General features: G+C 37.8%; 1 protein-coding gene across 2 annotated transcripts in view; it reads right to left on the minus strand.

The window, feature by feature from the left end:
* LOC138706171 (alpha-(1,3)-fucosyltransferase 7-like) overlaps positions 1 to 23,801 on the minus strand; it is a 229,378-nt gene that overhangs the window by 24,272 nt on the left and 181,305 nt on the right. For both annotated transcript variants that reach the window (XM_069835175.1, XM_069835176.1), the window contains 3 exons: positions 14,523 to 14,668; positions 11,214 to 11,477; positions 9,611 to 9,832 (listed from right to left, as the gene is read on the minus strand). In XM_069835175.1, the coding sequence (XP_069691276.1) occupies positions 9,611 to 9,832; positions 11,214 to 11,477; positions 14,523 to 14,668 (632 nt within the window). The remainder of the gene's footprint in view (positions 1 to 9,610; positions 9,833 to 11,213; positions 11,478 to 14,522; positions 14,669 to 23,801) is intronic.

Below are 23,801 nucleotides of genomic sequence, written 5' to 3' on the forward strand. Positions count from 1 at the left end.
TTCGTTAACTTAACAAAATAAAAATAGGAATTTAGCAGATCTTTCTTCATATATATGTGACATTTATTCATTCATAGTTTTTCACCCAAGGAGGTCTTTCACTGCAAACCCAGCATTATCCAGTCTTTCCTATTTTCTGCCTTCCTCTTAGTCTCCGCATATGATCCACATATCTTAATGTCGCCTATCATCTGATATCTTCTTCTGCCCCGAACTCTTCTCCCGTTCATTATTCCTTCCAGTGCATCCTTCAGTAGGCAGTTTCTTCTCAGCTAGTGACCCAGCCAATTCCTTTTTCTCTTCCTGATCAGTTTCAGCATTTTTCTTTCTTCATCCACTCTTTCCAACATATCTTCATTTCTATTCTCTTCACTTCAATTCGTCGTAATGTCCCTATTTCTGTCCCATACAATGCCACACTCTACATAAAGCACTTCCCTAGTCTCTTCCTTAGTTCTTTTTCCATAGGTCCACAGAAGATCCTCCTTTTTATATTAAAAACTTCCTTTGTCTTCGTTATCCTCCTTTTGACTTCCTGGCAGCAGCTCTTATTACTGCTTATACAGAGTGGCCAAAATAAAACTGGTCCGGAAAATCTGTAATATTTACATTTATATATATGTATAGTTATAAAATTGTTTAAGACTGACCTTTGTTAATGAATATCACAGAAGATGCATCGAAATCACGGTTTACTGCATTGTCACGGTCAATTCCGCGTCAGTCTTATACATATAAATTTATATATTTCATATATATTTTCCACGAGCCAATTTTATTTTGCCCAACCCGTAGTACACCCCAAGTATTTGAAGTGTCCACTTGCTCTACTGCCTCATTTAGAATTCGCACGTTTACCTTTTTTATTTTTCTTCCGATAACCATGGTCTTCGCCTTGTTTGCATTTATTTTCATTCCATACTGCTCACAGTTGTCATTTAGTTCCAATAGCATATCCGTTAGTATCGTCTCCTCTTCTGCTAACAACGCCATATCATCAGCAAGTCTTATGCACTTTATGCGATCGTGCAGGCCAACCTCGTAACACCTAATGTAGAGGAACTCATTCTTCATGTAGTGGGAGATGCACGTCGTGTTCCGTTGAGTCACAGCTCGGTGTTGCGAATTCTTCACAACAGGGAGACGTTGCAGGGACTTTATGGAAAACACCTGTCCATTTTATTGGAAGAGGTATCGCTTGCAGTACGCAGCAGGATGTGGCTTCAGTATGACGGAGCTCCTGCGTACTTCAGTCTTGTAGTAAGGCAACGTCTGAGGCAACATTTTGGTGGCAGATGGTTGTGTTATTGCGGTCTCGTGCCATGGCCTGCACGATCGCCGAACTTCAGTCCGCTTGACTTTTTCTTCTGAGGACATGTAAAGATCCTTGTGTACACCACACCAGTATGCATGTCGATGATCTTCCACGAATTATCGCAGCTTGTAACATTATTCGTACTACACCTGGTACCCTTAAACAAGTGCGACAATCAATGCTTCGGCGATGTGTACAACAAGGGGGGCGTCATTTTGAATCGTTTCTGTAATGCACAATTGTGCACATTGCCAATAACCCTTGCGTGAATGATTGTCTACTCAACATTAAAACAACTTCAGCGCCGTACCGGTGCGAGACAAGACACACACTCCTTACTAATAAATGTTTTTAATACCCTCTATCTGACATATTCTTCTAGAACATAAGTTCTGAACCACTCTGGATATCAGAATAACAGTAACTATTTCCCCCTTATTCTTATACAGAAAAAGTAAAAACGAACTCTAGAACTACATATTTACAACATCCCTGCATCTGGATAACTGGCTTCCAGAATGTTCATAATTAGTACTACTGTTATTGGGAAAGGTAATTACGGTCCAGCACTGTAATTTTATAGATCTTTTGTGCTAATTTCTAGGCTAGGCACAGTTCCAACCCACCCCTGCTACCTAGACTAAGGCTCGCTGAGTATAAGGTTTCGAAGAGTCAACTATGAGCGTATTCCGAATCTCAGCGCTGAGCAATCTGATGGCATCACTGTGTTCCGAATTTTACCGATGGAGTCACTGATGCTCCACCGGTGTCGCACCGGTGCCATCAGTTTGCAGAGGTGGTGGCAGTCTCCATTAGCCGCCATCAGTGAATCTGATTGGTTCTTGTGTACGGCGGGAATTAGCAGATGAATGACATAGTGCACTGTTGTGTCATGTCGGTGTGTTCTGCTTTAGTTCTGCTGTATTGTTTGTAATGAGCACAACGTAAAAACAATATGTTAATGGCTTATGAGCGAACATGTCAACGGACCAGTTATTACTACCGGTTCAAGAAATAAATTGCTTATGCTCTCTTTTCTTTGAACGAGATGGCAGTACGTAAATTTCGCAAAATTTTGCTAGCGTAGCACAGACAACAACTTATACAGTCGCCATGACAGCCATCGATCCTTCCAGCAGTTTTGTTCCTATTTCGCTGCAGCGTGACGTCATTGTTGTCCACCGGTCCGGTGAGATTCGGAATACGCTGTATGCTCGTTCCTAGACCTGCCCCCTCCGCGCGACGCTATCTGGAAATCGGAGGACGGTAATGTAGTGGAGATCAGACGAAATGATGTCGACGACTAATGTGGGGAATTAGGAGAACTGCGAGCTTCTCTGCCACAAGTGTTACTATGGATTTTTCAAACGAAAAACACCAGGTGTCACCGGAATTCGAATCCGGACCACCTACATAACAGGCGTCGGCCTGAGTAGTGTAGTCGGTATAGCGCTGGCCTTCTGTGCTCGAGGTTGCGAGTTCGATCCCGGCCCAGGTCGATGGCATTTAAGTTTGCTTAAATGCTACAGGCTCATGTCAGTAGGTTTACTGGTGTGTAAAATAACTCCTGCGGGACAAAATTCCGGCACACTGGCGACGCTGATATAACCTCGGCAGTTGTGAGCGTCGTTAAATAAACCATAATTTCACTTTTTTTACATAACAGGCTAATACGAAATGTGTGTAATTTTGTTATTTTTAAATTGGCAATTTAACGACGCTGTATCAACTACTGGGTTATTTAGCGTCGATGAAATTGGTGATAGTGACATGGTATTTGATGAGATGAGGCCGAAGATTCGTCATAGATTACCTGACATTTGCCTTATGGTTGGAAAAAACCTCGGAAAAAACCCAACCAGGTAATCAGCCCAAGCGGAAATCGAACCCATGCCCAAACGCAACTCCGCATCAGCAGCAAACGCGCTACCGCCTGAGCTACGCCGGTGGGCTTGTTCTGTTAGAACGACTTCAAGAAATATATGTAATTTAATCAGACTTGTTTCGCAGGGATATGATGGAAGACAGGTGTTTGACGTGCACATGTTTCATAGAGCTCTCAGTTTCGCTCCTCTGTGTTGCGGTACTCTTCTGTCTGGAAGATCGCTCTTCCCCAGCACAGATGTGGAGCGTCTCGAAACCGGAATTTATCATTCGATTATGCAAATGCGATGATAGGTTCAACCATGTAAATGCTACCAAATGTGCAGCATGACTTCATTCTTAATTAGCCTCCCAAATCCATGCGGTCAGCAGCCAAGGTTTTTTTTAGGGATGCCCAACATTCACTCCAGAAGGAATGAATTTCGAAATTACTTTTATCATGGGTGTACTGACTAAACAAAAGTCAGTACCTAAAAATAGAAAATAATTTTTTCTTATTATATTACTCGATTAAAAACTGTTTCGTTTTCGTTAATACCAAAACATTTAAGCAAAATAGCCTACTCTACAAAAGAGAGTACATTTATTTTTGGGGCTATTTTGCGACGCTTTATCAACTGCGATGGTTACCTACCGTTCTGAGTGAGATGAAAGTGACAATGCCTATAAAATGAGCTCATGGTTCAGCGCCGAAAGTTATCTAGCCTTTGCTCTTATTAAATTGAGGAAAATCCCGGAAAATACCTCAGTCAGATAACTCGTCCCAACCAGGAGTTGAACTGGGGCCCGCAGTTTCGTAGTCCGACATGTAGACCACTACTCCACGAAGGGAAAAAGAACAACTGCCAAGTAATTTTGTCTGCAAGCTTCTTATTCAATAAGAGAGAGACATAATGATTTGAATTGTTTCTTGTCTGAGCTAACATATATTCCTAATAATTGTTTATTAATCTCAGATAAATAATTTATGGAGGTGAAAAAGGTAGTGATGTGCATTCCACAACCTCTCCTACTCAAATCCCAACCTTTACCTGCCCGTGGTGCACTCTGTTTCTACAGAAAAGGCAATGGGGACAGAGTCACCGTTCCATCAGATGCAGAGAAAGTGCTGTATCCTCAGCCTGTCCAAAGGCTAAAGGTGGCAACCCCACCACTGGACTTGCTTTCTCTTGGTTAGCAACCAATTGGAAGAACTAAGGAATTGCTTTCAAATCTCACTACAGTAAAACAAGGATACCACGCCAAGCACTAAATTACCGCCCTTTAGGAACAAGATCTTTGGGCCGTCCGTTGAAACGATGGAATGAAACCGTAACAGGCCACCAGGCTTAATATGTGACAGGAAGAAGAAGAAATCATTTATGTTTACCTACTACTTACTTTTATAGGCCTATATGATAGCCTATATTTTTTTTCTGGTGTCTCATATGATCCCAGTTGTAGTTTTCTTAGCCGACACCATATATGAGGAAGTAGTAGTAAGAGTACTTCCCCAGTTGTGTGGAACAGTTAAGCATAAAATGCCTAACAGAAGGTGACCCTGCATGTCATAACATTTGGCCCGATGATGGAACCAGTATGTAGGTTTGAAATATTAGAAATGTTATGTTCTAGGACAAGATGGAAAATCCAAAAGTCTGCTTCTGAAGGATTCTTTTACAAGTCATGAAACTACGACACGGACTCTCCAGCTTAATATTTATTTCCAATATTCATCGTCCTCAACGAGGTTCCAACCCTCGAATCTGTGATCTGTTGCCCAAATTATTGGTTTTTGCTTTATTCCCAAGAACAATGTAATATGTATTCACCGGTAGCGGCTGCTGGAAGAATACTGAAAAATAATTTGAAGCAGTTATTTTGTCCTCTCTTATTCGGTGACTTTCATTTTGAGATATATATAAAAAAAGACGCAGAACATTTCCTCGTATCTTATATCGATACTGTTTAGGTGCTTTAAGCAATATACAACACTATTTAAGACTTAATTCTGCCCTTTAGCTTTGCTGTTAAACATGATGTTGATTGATTGATTGATTGATTGATTGATTGATTGATTGATTGATTGATTGATTGATTGATTGATTGATTGATTGATTGATTGATTTTACGAGGGCTGGATCCGGGATGGATCCTCACACTTAGGCCTTGTAAATCATTGTACGTCCTATATGAAATGATTGTTTAAGTCCGACGGATGGCCCGGGTGGCATTCATGAATCCGACGCTGACAGGTGGGGGCCATTCTCCCTGTGCCCTGCGGGTAAGGTTCCATCCGCGACTGACGAGCCCGGACCCAGAGCTCGGAGCCCCAATCACTTAGACCTAGATCAGCATCGGAAATCATTACTTTCCCAGACATCACCCCGGTGTATTTTTACTATTACAGATGATAGATGAAATGAGGGGGAAGTAGAGTGTGTTGGTTTGAGTACCCCGAGAAAAACCCTCTGCGACATCTGTTTTGTCCACTACAAATTCCACTTAGGTCTGACCGGGATTGAACCCGGACCGCCTGGATAGAAGGCGAGCGTGCTAGCACTACAACATTTGCTACAACCACAGACGTGGCTAAACATGATGTTTTTTTACTTGGTTATTTAACGACGCTATTTCAACTACTGGATTATATAGCGACGATGGATTTAGTGATAGCGAGATGGTATTTGACGAGATGAGGCCCAGGATTCGCCATAGATTACCTGCCATTCATCTTACAGTTGAAGAAAACTTCGGAAAAACCCAACCTGGTAATGAACCACGCCCGAGCGCAACTCCGGATCAGCAGGCAGATGCACTACAGCCTGAGATACGCCGGTGGCTAATCAAATTCCTGTGACGAGTATGTACAAGAACACTCGATGGACACAATGTTTATTTGAAATGTTTGTTCGTTTTTTTGTTTTTTTTTTTTTTGGAAACGAATGTACACTCGACGGATATGAATGAAGTGCCAATGCAAATAAACACTATGCATGACTGCAATTCTAAAATTTGAACTTTTATGTTAATTTTTGTAGCAGCCTCTTCATGATGAGTACCTACAAGTGTTCAAACAATTTAATTTCTTCATACCCAAAGGAATTAGAAATACTTTAAGAAATGTAGTAACCAAGCCTTTTCTCTGAATGCTCCTTTTCCTGTTTTCATTCCCATTCCATCGACATTTCATCATCGTCATAGCGTCATATCTTCTTTTCCGAGATCTGTATAGTTGAAGGTGGCGTCAAGTAAAGAATAACACTTACAAATGGCCACGGCCGGCGCGCCGCGGCGTGAGTTTGAACGGCATTGCTTGATTTCTTTATTGCAGACTGTACAACAATACCTAAATGACCATGTAATTTAAAATCGATTTTGTCCATTTTTGGCAAGATAGTTCCGGGCGGGCACATGGCTTGTGCCTCAAGGACATGCTCATCGGGTCTACATCCAGGAAACATTCGAGAGCTTGGGATGTGGTCGCTACGTGACAGTGTGAGTTCTCACCTCTCTCCCTGCAGGCGTTGCTCTGCTCTCATTGCAGCACGGCTCCTCTGTGATCATTTCTGCTCCGCTACAAGTGTTTCCAGAATGGAAAGTTCCATCTTTTTTCACATTGTCATTTTGATACGAATCAAAAACGTCTTCGAACTGTCTACTATGTTCTTTGTATGTGTATTCATAATCGTTATATGCCAGCCTTGTAGTTTCCGAATATTTATTTATGCAGACAATTTGTATTGAGTTATTTCTTTAATACTAGGTACTTGTCAATAATAATTCATTTTTGAGAATCTTTTTTCTCAGCGTGTTAGTGATCATTCGCCCCCCTCCTTAATAAAAACAAAGCTTTATCTTTTGTCACAGATTCCATCGTATCCTACATGGGGAACATCTTCCATTTTCGTTTATTTGCTAACGTAATATCATGTACTTGGCCGCATTTGTGACATAAGTGCTGAAACACTGGTCTTCCATCCATACGGCCCGGAGTCGATCCCAGGCCAAGTCGTGATGAAATTTGTGGTGGACAAAGTAAATATTGCAGAGGAGTTTTTCGGGGTACTTCTGTTTCCCCCTATCTTTCCACCAAAACTCTTCACTTCCTTCTCATTTCATCTATCATATTCAATAGTAAAACTAAGCTGCGGTGAAATCTTGGACATAGTAGGGGTTTCCGATGCTGATATAGAAAGGGCTTGGGATTTCGGCACCTGCGACTTACCATGCTACTCGTCTACAGATGGGGCCTGGCTCTATCAGGGGCTGAGGCAAATTGACCCATCTGTCAGCATCGGATTCACAAATGCCACCAAGTCACCTGTCGGAAAGGATAAGCATCGCAAATATATTGCGCACAATGGGCCAAATGATGCATAAGTCTAAGGATCTGTCCCGGGTTCAGCCCTCGAAAAAGCCAAGCCAAGCAAATCTCATATTCTCTGTTCACATTTTTCCGCCTTCATATTGTCACTTTATTATTACTACTTCTCTCCTTTTTTTTACTTTTTACTCATTCTCTTCATACTCTTTTTTATCTATTATTGTGTTTTTTGTCTTTCTTTTCTTTTCTCTTTCTTCCTGCCTCTCTCTTCATATTCATTTACTTTTCTAGTTCCTTTTCCTATTCTTTGTTATCTCTCTCTTCTTCCCACTTCTAATTCAATCCATATCACCATCTTTCAATTCTCCCGATTTTTTTCTTTACGTATTTCTTTCTTCGTTTTTTCTCTTTTTCTACATCTTAAATTCACTGTTTCTTTGGTCTACTTTGTGTTTTCCTTCTGTCTGGTTTTATTTATTTATTTCCTTATCCTTTCTTATTTTCTTTCCTTCTGCAATTATTGTTTCTTTCTTTCCTCTGATTTTTTTTTCAGATACTCTTAAGTTTCCTTAATAAACTCTGTGATTCTTCAGTATCTTAACATAATAGTCTAATATTTCCAGTCTGTAGTCGAAGTAGGATCAACTAGGCTAAATGAAGAGACTTACCATTTTACAGGCGGATTAAAATTATTTAGATAATATCACAAACAACCACTTTGACATTAGGAATCAAATTCTGGTCATCGAATTACGAAGTGTCTTTACCTAAAACACAATACTCCTACAGAGTGTTCATCAGGAAACAGGTTTCCCTCAGGTAAACGTCTTCGATCTCTTACCGTTATAAATCGAACGCAACGTGTGTAGCCCTATATTTCCCTGGATCGAGCGTTGGAAGGTTTTGTGTTGAGTAAAATAGACAGATAATACAGGCTGAAGAGATGTCAAGGTTAGAGCATTAGTATACAAACTGATTTCCATTCAGTGTAGTTCAGTTTAGCTTGCGGCAATATAGTACACATTACAATAGCGAATAATTTATGATATTACATTAGGAACAAATCGTACAAAAAGTGTCATGCCACATTTCTATAGAAATATTTCGGCGTTTAACAACCATCTGATTCAACAATTCAGAATTTAGTGGGAAAAAGTGAGAAAATCCGGCTCATTTTTTAATAAAAAGGCTCCTAAGTCGCTATCTGACGAAAACCTCTATGGCATAAACTAATAGACTATAGGCTAGAACAGTCTGCCCTGAAATCCTTAATTTTTTATTTTAGTAGATTATTTTACGACGCTTTATCAACATCTAAGGTTATTTAGCGTCTGAATGAGATGAAGGTGATAATGCCGGTGAAATGAGTCCGGGGTCCAACACCGAAAGTTACCCAGCATTTGCTCATATTGGGTTGATGGAAAACCCCGGAAAAAACCTCAACCAGATAACTTGCCCCGACCGGGAATCGAACCCGGGCCACCTGGTTTCGCAGCCAGACGCGCTGACCGTTACTGAAATCCTTAATAAAGTTAGCTCAACTGAAATCCTTAATAAAGTTAGCTCAACAGGCAAGTGTATCCAATACGACCGCTTAGAGAGCGACGAAATTGTTAAAACTAAATTCTTATAAGAAAACAGTTCCAGTACTTATTACAAGGCGATATTAAATTGGTTATTTAACGACGCTGAATCAACTACTTGGTTATTTAGTGAGATAGGATTGGTGATAGCAAGATGGTATTCGGCGAGATGAGGCCGAGGATTCGCCATAGAGTACCTGACATTTGCCTTACGGTTGGGAAAAACCTGGGAAAAAATCCAACGAAGTAATCTGCCCAAGCGGAAATCGAACCCACGCCCGAGCGCAACTCCGAATCATCAGGCAAGCGTCGAGCTACGCCGGTGGCTACTTATTACAAGATAAGCGAGTAAATTACATTTGTAATGTAGTGTAGATAAGTCGCGAGTTTTATTGCCGAAAGTAGACGCCCTCAATCACCGCTAAGAGGGCTGTTATTTCCCCATGTCACTTTTCGAACGGTGCCTACTAAGCGAAACCTGTTTCCAAACGTACAGCCGTTATTAAGATATGGAAAACGTACCTGAGATTGCCGCAGCCGCCGTAGACATCGATGGGCATATGCTTGCGCAGCTGTTGCACGTACTGCCAGCGCTTGTTCTTGCCTCCGCAGTTGGAAATCATAATGGCGGCCAGCTTAGTCTTCTCCGGGCGCCGCCGCCGTCGCCGCTTCAGCACCGTCGTGCGCTCGGGATCCGTGAGTCGCAGGGTGCGGCCGCTCGGCACCGGCACATCGGAATCCATCCTGCACAATTCGCCACTTACAGTTCCCCTATCTCTCGATCTAGAGTCAACTTTTAAAAAATGTGAATCATTTATATGTAGTGGTGGTCCTGATTTTCTCTTATGTTCTGAGGTTTTAAAAGATCTATTGAGACCAATTGTCTTGCATTGATATACCTTTCTTTGTCCACCATATAAATTATTGTACTTCAGACACATGTACACCCTCGAATGAGACGTTGACCCCCCAAAACAAATGTTCTCAAAGCAAAAGGAATTTGATGGAGTGAGAAGCTTGTAAAATGTTTCCTGGTGGAGGATATTTTATGTGGAGATAGGAAATTATTAATTGGATGTCGAATTTAATTATAATTAAACTCCTTTAATTTATTAATTAATATACTGCTTTTATTTATATACTGAAACTGAATAAGAATAGCTCTCTAATTTTCTGTAATTTACGACTTTACTTGCATTCCGAAGTAAGTCACTAAGAATTTTTATCACTTCTTAAAATTCCATGGTTCTTGGTAGGGCTTGAACTCGTGATATTCGGGTTCTTTGGCAAACGAGACAACCAGTGGACCACGAGGACGAGCTGTATTAGGATTTACGAGCAAAGAACGCCAAAACTTCCATTACCGATTGCCGTGATGGACTTGCGAATAAAGGCAGAAGAGCTTTTTGTTTTTTGTACTGGAATACAATGACCAACTGGCCAACGGTAAGAAGCCCAACAGTTATTGCACTTCAGAGGATGATCACTTCTACAATTTTGAAACGTTGCATGTACTCAAATGTTGCTGTGGCCAGTGATTTAGCGGATGCCGTGTTTTGATATTATTTTGAGGATTTTCCGTAAATAACAGATGGATATATATAGGCCTATAAATCGTGCAGAAAAATCGAAATTTGAATCATCTTGAGATATTGACATTTGACAAGCCTTCCTTCTCGTCTCACAAAGAAAAAAATATAAATGCCACCACAAACTTAAAATAAAACAAACTATGAGCGCGTGGTTTACATATTACAATCAATGGCGGTAAACATTGTAAGTGTTTCAAATGAAAAACTTTTCCTTCTTTCTCATAAATACATTTTCTTCGTTCCTAACGACGTAGTCGCTAGCAAATTCTTCTATTTCTATTGACGTGGTCGCTACCAAATAATACTATTGAAGCACTAATGTCCAACCGCCTAGCTTTGTTTTGTTTTCTTATGTTCACTGAATAGCAGATCTGAACTAAATAGCGTTTGATGACGTCAAACTACAGTATAGGCCTACTCCATATAAGTGTAGCTACATTGTAGCGGCTTGCTTGGAGGCTTTAGGTAACCAAAAGCAATACTCTACTTATGATGCAACGAAACGCTTTATGGTATACACAGTAACCCTGTACCTGTAGGTCATGGACCAATTGAAGAGGCCGTTGAAGTCTCGCATACGGGAACTGTGGAGGCCCAGCGTGAAGGTATGAAAGGGGTTCTCGTCTGTGAGGAAGACCCAGCGCTGCTTAGCGGGGCGCGGGGACGTGACGTTCGGCAGCGAGGCTTTGCCCTTCGTACGATGAAGATGAAACAGCACTGCGTCCGCCTGGTCCAGCTTCGACGCGTCGTACGTGAGTCGGCAGTTGGACACCGAACAATCCTCGAACGGGTCATGCCTGCTTTGCACAAGAACAACAAAGCAAATTATCTCTGCCGGGAACACTGGAACTTGGGGGAATAAGGCCATACTGAGCTTTTCATTATCCCAACATTGTGCTTTTTAAATACTTCATTATTGGAAGATGCTAATTGTGAATTTTTTAATGAAGTTATTATACAATCTCGGTTTCCCTTTCTCTTCTTTCTCTGACGATGGAGCCGACATGTAACTCCGAAACTTTGGATGCATCTATATCTATGACATGGTGCAAATACCCAAAAACCTCGTACCAAAATGCGATATTCAGTCCAGGAACAAGTAAAATGTGGGGGAAAGACTTATCAGCTATTTATATAATATTAGATTGTGATATCACAAGCATTTTTAGGTCCAATAAAACTTACATTCTTTTGTTCACCGCGAAGAACAATGATTTGGATCATTTTAGGTTGTGACATCACTTTTAGCATTTTATGTGCAATAAAATCCACATATTTTGCTCTACTGTATGTGAAGCCCATAAAAGTTTTGAAATATTCAAATTTAATAACAAGGAATAAAATGAGTCAAGACCTACGAATCCGGATTCTTTTCGTAAGGCCGTGTTCCTTTAACATTCGAATAGATTTTATACATTATCTGTTCTAAATATGGTGCTCAACGTCAACATACATTGCTACCATCGTTACGTGACGCTCTTTGTAATGATTTAAATTGCGTAAGCGCTGTTTTTTTATTTTTAGTAAGCACATATCTAGACAAGATGATACGAGTTGTATAACAATATTGGGCCGGTTATTTGTTCACCAGAGCCTGTAAATATGGCGAATATGTTTAATTCTTATTTTATTATTTCATAATAATTATTAGGATCCTTTACGTCATATTTTATTGATTTTACTATGTAACAGCGCCGGACATATTACATCTGATCACTCTTTTTGTACTTTGTTATTGATTTTTAGTATTAATTTTGAGGCTTAATTAATTCATGTTATTAAGTGAATTATTTTAAATATGTTTCACATTTTTAATTAACTTTGGTTATTGAAAAACGGATTTAAATTGTTTTTGTGTTTTTAAATTGTATGGTTAAATTAAATTTGTAATTTTAGATACTTTCAACCAAAGGCCTTAAATATGACCACAGATTCTTACGCGCCCTGTATTACGTCATTGCTGCTATCACATCACACTGACCACAAAATGATAAGACAATCACGCGACTTATGGATGCCTAACGTTGGTTCAAAGTCGGTACAGAATGGGCCAAGGGATCTAATCCCTGAAGATAAATGACTCCAGCGATGATGATGATGATGATAATAATAATAATAATAATAATAATAATAATAATAATAATAATAATAATGACAATATTTCACAGATATTTCGTTGTCTTCCGATTCCTCTTTCTGAGTTCCTTCTCTCCAAACCCATCCAAGCTCATCCTCAAAATCTCCTCTCTTGCATGGTTTCATATATAGAACACCTTGCACCCATTCCTTATGTGGTTTTCATATTTTCCTTTCTCCCCCATTTGATTCCGTATCTTGTTGTTCCGAACACGATATTTTGTGTATATTTTGGGAGAACGTCTCCAAAATTCCATAGCCACTACCAGGTATGATATTTTATTGTATTACGAATTTTCTATATTCATCATTCGCCATAAATATCCATATATTTTCACATCTCGGTACGTTTTAAGTCATATCAGCTATCAAAATTATGACAAAATATGAATTAGATTAGAAAATTAAAAGCAATTAATCACAAATTAAACAAAATAACTCGGTAAAAAAATGCAACTGATTTTCTGTTTAAGAGAATCAACTAGAAAAAAAGGAAATGTCGAGATTGTGTTGACCTAATTTCTACGTGTGCAGCCCGCACACTATCTAGGAGCATGAGGCCCTTAGCTACCTTCAAGTTTGACAGCCCTGGTCTGTTACTTAGCAGTAATTTCCTAAAAATAAAAAAAAATAAAAGGGAATTCACGAATAGTCATCTCCGGAGAATCTGGAAATTAAAATTAGTTGGTCAAGTGTCTCATTCCGGGCTTCGCCCTCTCGCCGAAAAGACTTTCAGAATTTTTTGGAGGAGAATAAAAGCCGAAATGAGATGTCGTTATTTAGTAGAATACATTACAAAGGGGAGGAACCTGTCGCTAAGCACTATTAGTCCACAAGACACTTTCTCGGTCACACGTCCCAAGCCGCACAACTATATACCCTTAAAAGACAATTAAATAAATTCGAGAAGTAATTAAGCTTTAATATGTTGAACGTTGTCTTCTGTCTGTACCTGTATTCAATTCGAGTAACTGTACAGTGATAATATAAAAATGGAAAATTATCGCAAACTCTCAGATATTTCTTCCGGTGTTGGTACTCGATGACTAGCCAGAAATGGTGGATGAACATACGGGAATTGTTCTCCCTCCGAGTGTACAAATTTTCTATCCATTTCGTCACCAGTCACGAATTAGAGGCACTTCGCCCGCGTTCTGTTACCGTCACATCGCTTGTCACGCGACAGCCACGTGGACAGGATCGTTTACAAAACTTGCTTAGTAGCGCTTTGCATCTCACGTCTGAATGACATGCTGACAGACTGTGCCTGGAGCGAGATCCACGGCCCGTTCTCGTGAGACGTGCAAGATGAAGAGAACTTGGGATAGTAGTTTTGAGTCTGTTGACGGAATAGGGCGCGAAGAAGAAGTAGTGATGAGTTGATGTCTTCGTCCAGCCGACATTTCTCACTACTCCTACTAAATCCTTCGGCCAATGTTGTATTTAACTTCAGTTTCACTTACAAAATCGTTGCCCGAAAAAGTTCTAAGAATTATGAATGAACTTTAATACATCGAGTAAATTCAAGATCTATTTAAGTTTTCATATAGGCTAATTTTGTAATCTGGATTAGTACCAAGCTTGAAATTGCTGGAGCTCCTAATTCTGCATGTAGCTTTGTAACTTGTTCATAAGATATTAATGAGAACTGCAACTGATTGCACTAATAAAATTAAACCAAGAAGAGTGCTCCATGTTGGTCTCACCGCTCGGAACCGAATCGCATGATGTGCCTCTTCTCCATTAAGGGACCGTGCTTCCACACCAGGATTGTGAACGTCTTGCCAGTCTGTGCTACGCCACTCATGTCTTCCAGGTACAGGCGCCGACCCAACGCCGACATCTTCTTCGTCTGTGCCAAACAAGAAATGTTAGTCTCCACAACACAAAACATGTGAAGAGTAAAGGGGAAAAGCAATCAAAGTCACAACTCTCTTACGGGTGATATCATCATCTAATTCAGTATATTATTGAAAAATGTATGTATGTGTTTTCTTATTAAAACTGGTAAAGGAGAATTATCACCACAGATACAGTCATCCTTTCCTGCTTTTTCATTAGAAACAGTAATTAATGTTGCAATAATATACTGAATTAGATGCTGACATCACCCTTAAGAGAATTGTGACGGTGATTGTTTTTCTCCTGTACTCTTCATGTGTAATAAACCGAGCAGTCCATAATTCTAAACAGCTTTATATGTGAACAACGGCAAAGAGAGTGTAGATCAATATTAGCATGTACACCTTTTCCGGTTCCTGTAAAAACTTCACGTGTATAGATAGCTATTATAACAGATTTCATATATATATTCTTATGAAGTGTTCTGGAGGAAACCTAAATGTTGTAATTTGTTTATGCATGTATGTGTGTATGTATGTATGTATGTATGTATGTATGTATGTATGTATGTATGTATGTAAAACTATTTAAAAAGAAATAACATCAGATTTGTAATGATGGGTAGTTGGATATCATGGTCTAAGAAGAAAGAGGTTGCTATGACATCAATGATGTATTAAATATTATAGCATGGCAAACAATTTCATACTGTTAACTTTGACGTTTTAGTTGGCATGGTCATATTTTAATAAAACTAGTTTAATTAGCCTATGTGGCATATTATGTGCGATTTTGACTGACGATGAAGACTATTTACAATGCTGATGTACAAAAAAATAAAGGTAGGATTTTGAGTATATTAAACTATATAAACTGCTTTATCAAAGATAACCTAAAATTAAGGAACGGGAATCATCAGCCGCCATTAGTAGTTAAATAAAATATTTTTGATCACAGATATGCAAAAATGAATTGAGTATAGTAGGCCTACTATACATGTTTAGCTACAATTAGTTCAAAATATTATAATATGCATATTGCTGAAAAAGAAAACGCCTATGGGTTAAACCATGGATTGCAAGGCGTGACAAGAAAAGCATCCATCAAAACTTACTAAAAAGAGCTACAATACGAGGACTTGAAAAGTTACTTAAATTATCTGAGGATAGATGAAGAGAATTTTCAGTTTGTCCAGACTTGTGCATTCTTCCTGTACAGCAGTTATAGTCTCTGCTACTTTATGTACACTTCTCGTCTTTTGTTTCTGTTTTGTAGTCCGTGTTTTGTGTTTTATAACATTTAATTTTCTTCATATTCTCATATAAACATTTTGATCGTAGCAACAGTTCAGCAATATTTACGTTCCGCCGTATTGGTTTCAAGTTAGTCAGAGCTTTGATAAAAGATAACAAGATGCACTTACATTATTTTTACAGGTGATCTTTTATCAAAGGAACTAACAAAACATTTCAACGTCTTATATTTTATAAAAGATATTTGACATATTTTTGATAGTGTAATACCAGCCTTATACAAAGTTATAAAATTCTCAAATTCATTGTCAAGTCAGTAAACATAGTATCCATAATAAAAGCTGAAATTAAAAAACCAGTAGTGTTCCCGACACTAGTTCAGCTCAGGTGATGGAGTCATGCAATCAATAATGGTAAGGTTGCGTATTCGAGTCTCACACGACATTATGTTGTTTTGATGCGCGTGTTGTAGCATGTGAACCCGCGGAATTTTGCACAATTTCTTCGTTATTGATCCTACGCCATTGTATATTATTCCAAAAACTTTTGATCTCCTATAAATTCAATGTTCAGAATTGAAGAATAAGCTTATATGTTAGCATATTGGATACTTTAAGAAAGAAGATGTATGCACAGAGTTGCAAAATGTAGAGCATTATAAGGAAAAATCCAGTGGCGCCTAGTGAACTTATATGAAAAGTGTGCTTCCCTCAAGAGATATGGTTCAGTCACCCTTCACAAGTGATTTGCGCGCGACATTAATATAGAAAGTCTGTGCGCTAGAATATTGAAATGTTTAAACTAAAAGGATAAAAGTAACTTAAGTAGGCTAATCCCATTTGTATTGGGTGTGTCCAGAACGAGGCTACTGGTTTTGAGCATGTACTATTCAACACCATCTTAAATATTTATAAATAAGTATATATATATATATATATATATATATACATATATATAAATGAACATAATGTGTTATTACAATTTATCAACAGTAATCTCACTAGACGTTTTGATTTATCTAGAGAAAATCAAAACTCGAGTGGGATTTAATTGACTATTACACGATTAGAAGAAAGTATATAAAAATTAGAAGTAACGAAGTACTCCAATACAATAAAATATTAATTGACTTACGAAAATACAACTGTCTTCAAATGTATTATTGTACCATCTCAACATTACAAATATTACGCTAGATGCATGCTAGATGGCAGTAGTGTCTTTATACAGACACTGTAATGATTACTATTCAATAAATCTTAATATTAAACAATCTCTGATACGTGACTATCCATAATATCATATAGCAGAAGTTCTTTTTATCCTCTCAGAGCAGAAGCTATAACATAACCTAACTAATATACACAAGTGTTAGAAAAGTTTTAATTAACGACGATGACATAAAAAATAAACATGAATAATTTTAAAAGGAATAATTATTGAATGTACAATTTTCAAATTTGAATGTGGTTGGTGGTTCAATTGATGTTATATTGGACGTGTGCGTAATAGAAGTGGAACTCGTTGATTTAGGCCTACATGGTGTATTCAACTTATTCAGGATTTCCGAATAGTGCTCTTCATTTATTTGTAAATCGGATTTCAGAAGATGCATAGGTATGATCAGTGATTTTTATTAATTCTTGTTCTTGAATGCCAATGCGAGTCATATTTGAAACTGCTGTGCATCGACTGGAGTGGTTTGTAATTTTATATATATGTTTGACGTCCAGACCAGCGCAGTTTCAAATGTTGGCAAACAAAGAAACAAATACTAGAGACGCGATAAAATTAAACAAATGCTAGGGACGCGATAAAATTAAACAAATGCTAGGGACGCGATAAAATTGTGCGATAAGCAGCCATGATTGGTTGAAATACGTCCTTTCGTACCGTTTTATTGGTCAAAAGTAGTATGACGTAGTAAGAGTGTAATAGTCAATACAGTCTAATTTATCATATATGCTTTCTTTATTTTCATTTCATAAGAAAGAAGTAAATGGCAAATATCAACTGTTGCAAATGTTCCTTAGTCACCCATAAAATTCAGAGTTGTCTATTTTCAGGAAGGAGGATGCTGTTGGCTCACCTTAGAGTTAGGGGAGAGTTGGGTAGTATCGGACATCGGGTAATATCGGACAGTGATGTTTGTTTCATCTACCACCAGATGGTAGTACCTAAGTGACATGGTTACGTTTCTGTATGAGACATCTGAACACTGCTACTACCATCTGGCGGTAGATGTAAGAAACATCACTGTATTACCATCTGGTGGTAGATGAAAGAAACATCACTGTCCGATATTACCCGATGTCCGATACTATCCAACTCTCCCTATAGAAGTCTACGCTTAACCGTCCGTTTAAATCTCCTACAAACAGATAAAATACTGCAATTTCGAGCGCATGTTATAAAATAAAGGTAACAAAATTTAAAGGAAGGGGTAAATCAATTTCTGTATATTTCGTATTCTCCCCTATGAACTGATTTTTTTAATGGAAGCAAGACCTGATGAGACGTGCCTAGAAAGTTATATTGCCAATCTTGCTTTTAAATGTTGTGGAAACAGGTACGTACCACAATTTTGAAACCATGCCGAAAAATGCAGAGTTGCATAAAACTGAAAAGGAAGAGGCAAATAAATTACCATGAGTTATATATTCCTTCCCTACGAACTGTGTGTGAGGAAAGAAGATAGAGAGAGAGAGAGAGAGAGAGAGAGAGAGAGAGAGAGAGAGAGAGAATAGTTCGATTAATGCTTTAACAGCTTACATTTTTCGATTTGATTAATGTTTTAAGATATGCTTCTTAGTGACCCTACCAGCGCGAAAAATCCGACGCTGTAGACCAGGCATGTCAAGCGCGGGCATTTCTAACATTTAAACGAGGTATAACAGTGACGTAGAACCTCTTTTAAGCGTACTTATGCCTGCATGCGATTTCGTAAGCGGAAGGTCTCTCTACTCCTTGTCAGAGGGTAAAATATATCCGCATTTGACATCCCTGCTCTATAACACTTTCTGCTAACAATGCGCCATTGAAACAAGTGTTACTACTACACTATTTCTTCCTACTTCTGTCTTTAATTTCGTCTTGTGGAGTTTATATGTCATATTAACAATAAATAATATTTTCTCAACAACTACTATTAAAATGTTTATAGGGTGTCATTCACTCTCGCTCACACACACACCTTGTGTATACGATTGGTAGATTGGTATACGATTGAAATTATTCGTTTAGTAGAGGTGGTGAAAGGCATCAGTGTGAAACGAGAACAATCATGTTTGGTCTTAGGAGTTATAAGTCATAATAATTTGCCGGATAACTAGGCAACCCACTCTTGCATTCATGCATTTTGGGATGCCTATTAGACTTGAAACTGGAACTAGTATTTTCTTTCACAATGTCGTTTATTAATTGGATTATTTTTGAAGACAGTATTTTTACACAACTTTGCCACATAATAGTGCTTCAGCTTATTAACTTGGCGACTCTACTAATATCTCCAGTAACTGTTCAAAATAATTAACTTCAGTCTGGAAGTAGGCATTGTAGCGTGGTGCTGTGGAATGACATCTTTCATAACATCTGTTGTCGTTCCCTATATTTGAGAAGTCTATTGCAATGCCAATGTATTCCCAAGGTTTACCCCGCTCGATTTCTTCTTTTTCCTTTCGAGACACGTGTTTGACACTGCAGAAAAACTTCGAAAACATACTCCAGTTGTCCCAAGTTTGTGGGAAAATAAAACAAACTATGCACTTGTTGTTGATCAATTTAAGGATCTTGGATTTCTTCCTTTCTCCTGTATAGGCCTATGTACCTATATTCAAATTATTTTTATATTTCCATAATCAGCATCACCTTGTTTCACTTCTTCCTCTCCATCCTTCACTATTTAATCTTCCTTTTCTTCCTTCGCTTATTCATTCTTTTTATAATGATGTTCGTCGTCTGATTTTCCTATTGTTCTTCTTATTTTCCCTTTTCTCTTCCTTTTTCATTATTTCCGTTATTTACCTTTATTTTCTAGCCCTGATTCTTCCTCTTTGTCTTTCTTTTCTGGTTCTTTTTCTTTCTTTTTTTTCCTCCTCCGTCTTCCTTACTTTCTTCTTTTCTTCCTCTTTGAAATATCTTGTCTGGCTTCAAACCTGACACTAGTTTCAAGAAGTCTCATTGGTTACATTTTATAATAATAATTTTCCTGAAGATATAATACGATGTAGTAGTTCACCTTATTTTCTATATCAGTTATAAAGATAAGATGCGTTGCAGTGTAGTACTTTCTTATAGGTCTATGATTGCCATAAATTTTCCTTTGTCTCTGACGAAGAAAATCATTCAGTTAACTGTGAGCCGTGTATTATAATAAAATTCTTATTACCAAAGATTGTCTTCTACTTCAAAATATTTCTTTCATTTTGCTGTAATGACATGGAAAGTGAACGTGCACCGGGATGTCTAAGATCGACTATATTACGCTATTGATCCTCCGGGATGCTAGAGCGAGGGTTTAGCACCCCGCGTACTCGAGTTTTGGTAATCGACGTTGTCTGGAATAATACAGCTAGGAAGCTAAGACTGAGCCAAACATTGGTATGCTCAGTAGACCATGATTACATCATCTGCTCTGTAGCTGCCGGCGGAAGGGAGGATGTGCTTTCCCCTCAGGTCCAGCCAAACATTAGTATACTCAGTAGACCATGATGACATCATCTGCTCTGTAACTGGCGGCGGAGAGGAGGAAGTGCTTTTCCCTCTACGCGTGTCTAGTGAAACATTGGTACGCGCAGTAGACCATGATGGTTTCTTCTCCTCAGTAGTGACTGGCGGAAGAAAAGAAGTTCCTTCCCCTCTGCGCGTGTTTGGCACAAGTCTAATCTTCCCAGTTATACCTTGAATAATATCGAAGGATTTTCCGGGTCTATCCTGTTTCAACTTTAAAAATTCATTTCCAGCAACATCCTCCATTTCACCTTATTTTCTCGTCATTTCATTCCATAGAAATGTGGTGCACGGGCTTCGGTGAAACCAGATGAAGATGCTCTGCCAGGTATAACTTTCCCTGCAGAGTTCATGATCACGAGCCCGAATCCCAACCTGGGACTCCTTGGGCGGCACTCGATTCTTCTATACAAGGTTGATCTTTCGATCTGGTGACTGTTATCCCTATCTCTGCGGTATGTCCGATGCTGAAAATTCACTCATTGAAATCACTGATATACTCCCTTCACTGTTGACTTGGAAATTCGCTTATGGCTGTTACATGGCACACATAAAATTACCGTTTTGTAAACATGGGCTGTAAATTAAGGCACAAAAAAGTTTTGAATTTTTTATTATTTTCAGTGAGAATTCGGTTTTAAATAGGTCAGTACATTTACGTACAGTTGCCCTGAAAAAGGATGAGACGATTGAATATTCCTAAATCTCAGATGTAAGACACTGCGCATGATCGGAGACCAGAGCACTGATACACAAGATAACGAATATTGAGTTACTTAAATGCAGGCTATTTGGTTTGTTACTAGCGTCGTTCCGAAATTCACTTCAAAAACTGCAAAAAATATGATAATATAACGTAAATAAAACATAAATATATACATAAATCGTGTAGTTAAATCGACAATGGACCTTCATGACTAGATCGACACTCCGCACAGAAAGGAAAGCTTTCATGTCGTTTCAATAGCTCAGACGGTAAGACTTCTGCGTGTTGTGTAGAAGAGTGCGAGTTCGATTCTTAGTCTACACAACGATTTTTTTTGTCTAAATAACGTTGAAATAGCTAAGTAACGTTGAAATAGAGTTTTACAAAGTACTGAGATTAAGTGTTAATGATCGCAAACAATACAAAATTACAAGTTATAATATTATAAACTTTAATCTAATGAATGCATTTATACACACACACATATACAAGTAAATGCATATATATTAAAAACTAACAATTAAAATGAAATTTAAAAATATATATAATAATAGACAAACTTTTACAAAGATTTAGAGTCTTTAGGCTATGTCATTTCTTGAGTAATTATTACAATATTTTATTAATAGCTTTCCCATATGTGTAATGTGTAAGAAATGCACTCGCACAAAACAATTTTTGTTAAAAGTGTGGCTTTGGATTATTTCATTCTCACCCCTTCATTTAATTTTAACTATTTTATCTACGTGTTTGCAATAGTGTTTCATTTAATGTTCATTCAATTTTATTCATGTTATGATTGAATGAAACAGCACTGTTGCAGTTATTGACTAATTACTTGTATTAATACTAATTATTAAATGCATCTGTTAAGTAACCAATTGCAGTATCTTTTGCAAAATCTTGAATGTTTAAGTTGTCAATAATATTTCTGTACTATATATGATAATACGTTAAGAGAATTTGCAATAGATTTGGGAGCGTCTACTTTATAATCATTGGTCTTAATGAAAAAATATTTTCTTTCTTAGGATATCTACAAGTTTAAATTTAATAATATTCCGAATAGGTTTAATTGCATTATCTGAATTTTGTACTTTTCTATTCTAATATATTCTATTTCCCTCTTTCACAAATTTTGATAAATTATACTGTACTTCTTGCAATATTTAAGAGGATCATTACATTGCAACTCATTACATATAGATTCTTCTTTTTAATATATGAGATTTTTAAATCCCTGCGTTATCTACATGTTTTAACTTTTGAATTTTTTCACAACATTGAGTGGAGAACATCCACTGAAGTGATTATGAAATTAAGTGAAAAATTCAATACATTTACTCTTAATATCATAGTACCAGTATCATATATGTTTTTCCAAGATTCATTTTTTAGACATAAATGTAAATAATCACTAAATCCAGCATTTACGATCCTTTCTTAGTTTTTAAATTAATATTTTGAAATTGTTCAGTGACATTGGAAACACTTAGGATTTGTTTAACATGTTCAGACAAGCCATTGATTATAGGTTCTGTCGAATAGGAATTCAGTCTAATTCTGTGTACAAAACACTTATCAATGGTTGTGCTACTTCAGTTTGTATGCTGTGGGAAAATGACTCTACGACTAAGGTTTCCAGTTTCAAAGAGTGAATTTAATTTACTTTTACGGAAAAGTTCCGAGAGATAATCTATGTTTATGTCACTACAGATCACAAATTCCATATGAGATTTCTAAAGTATTTTCTTTACAAATTCTGTGTTGGCTATAAATATTAATAAATAATGTAAGAAATACGAATGATTGTAGTTATAAGTCTGATTTACATTATAAAAAGCAAGAAGTTACATTCCTCGGCAATATTCGAACTTTCGATGTTTGGTTTTACCGTCCAACGCACAACCACGGACCTATTCAATGCTTATGTTAATAACCTACAATTTAGCTGTATCAATGTGGTGTCATACCTTGGGGTTTGTTTACTTAATGTAATTAGATTTAATTTGATTAGTTTCGTAACAATTGGACTTCCTGTTATATCCTGTTATTTAGATATTTAATTTAGGGTTGATTTATTAACTCTTACTATGCAAGATGCCTCTTATTTCAATAATTCTATATCACATTAAATAGTCATTGTCTACACTAAAGTATTATCGTCATCCCTCATTTCTCATCGTAATGGCGAACCGACGTGGCATGAGACAGCGAGTTATAGTTCTAGTTGAGGCTGGATATGGGGCTAGATCTGCTGGCCGTTTGGTCGGTGTTCCTGGAAGTACAGCCGCGAGGTGGGTTCATCGTTACCAAAATTTAGGAGAGGTCAAAAATCGCCCTATTCCTGGGCGTCCGCGGATTTCTTCATTGGAAGAGGATGCTCTCTTATTCGAGACAGTTCGACAGGACCCCTTTCTGACTGCTAACGAAATAAGCGCAGCATCTAACATTCC

Source organism: Periplaneta americana, chromosome 9 (genome assembly GCF_040183065.1).
Source record: "Periplaneta americana isolate PAMFEO1 chromosome 9, P.americana_PAMFEO1_priV1, whole genome shotgun sequence".
Classification (NCBI taxonomy): domain Eukaryota; kingdom Metazoa; phylum Arthropoda; class Insecta; order Blattodea; family Blattidae; genus Periplaneta; species Periplaneta americana.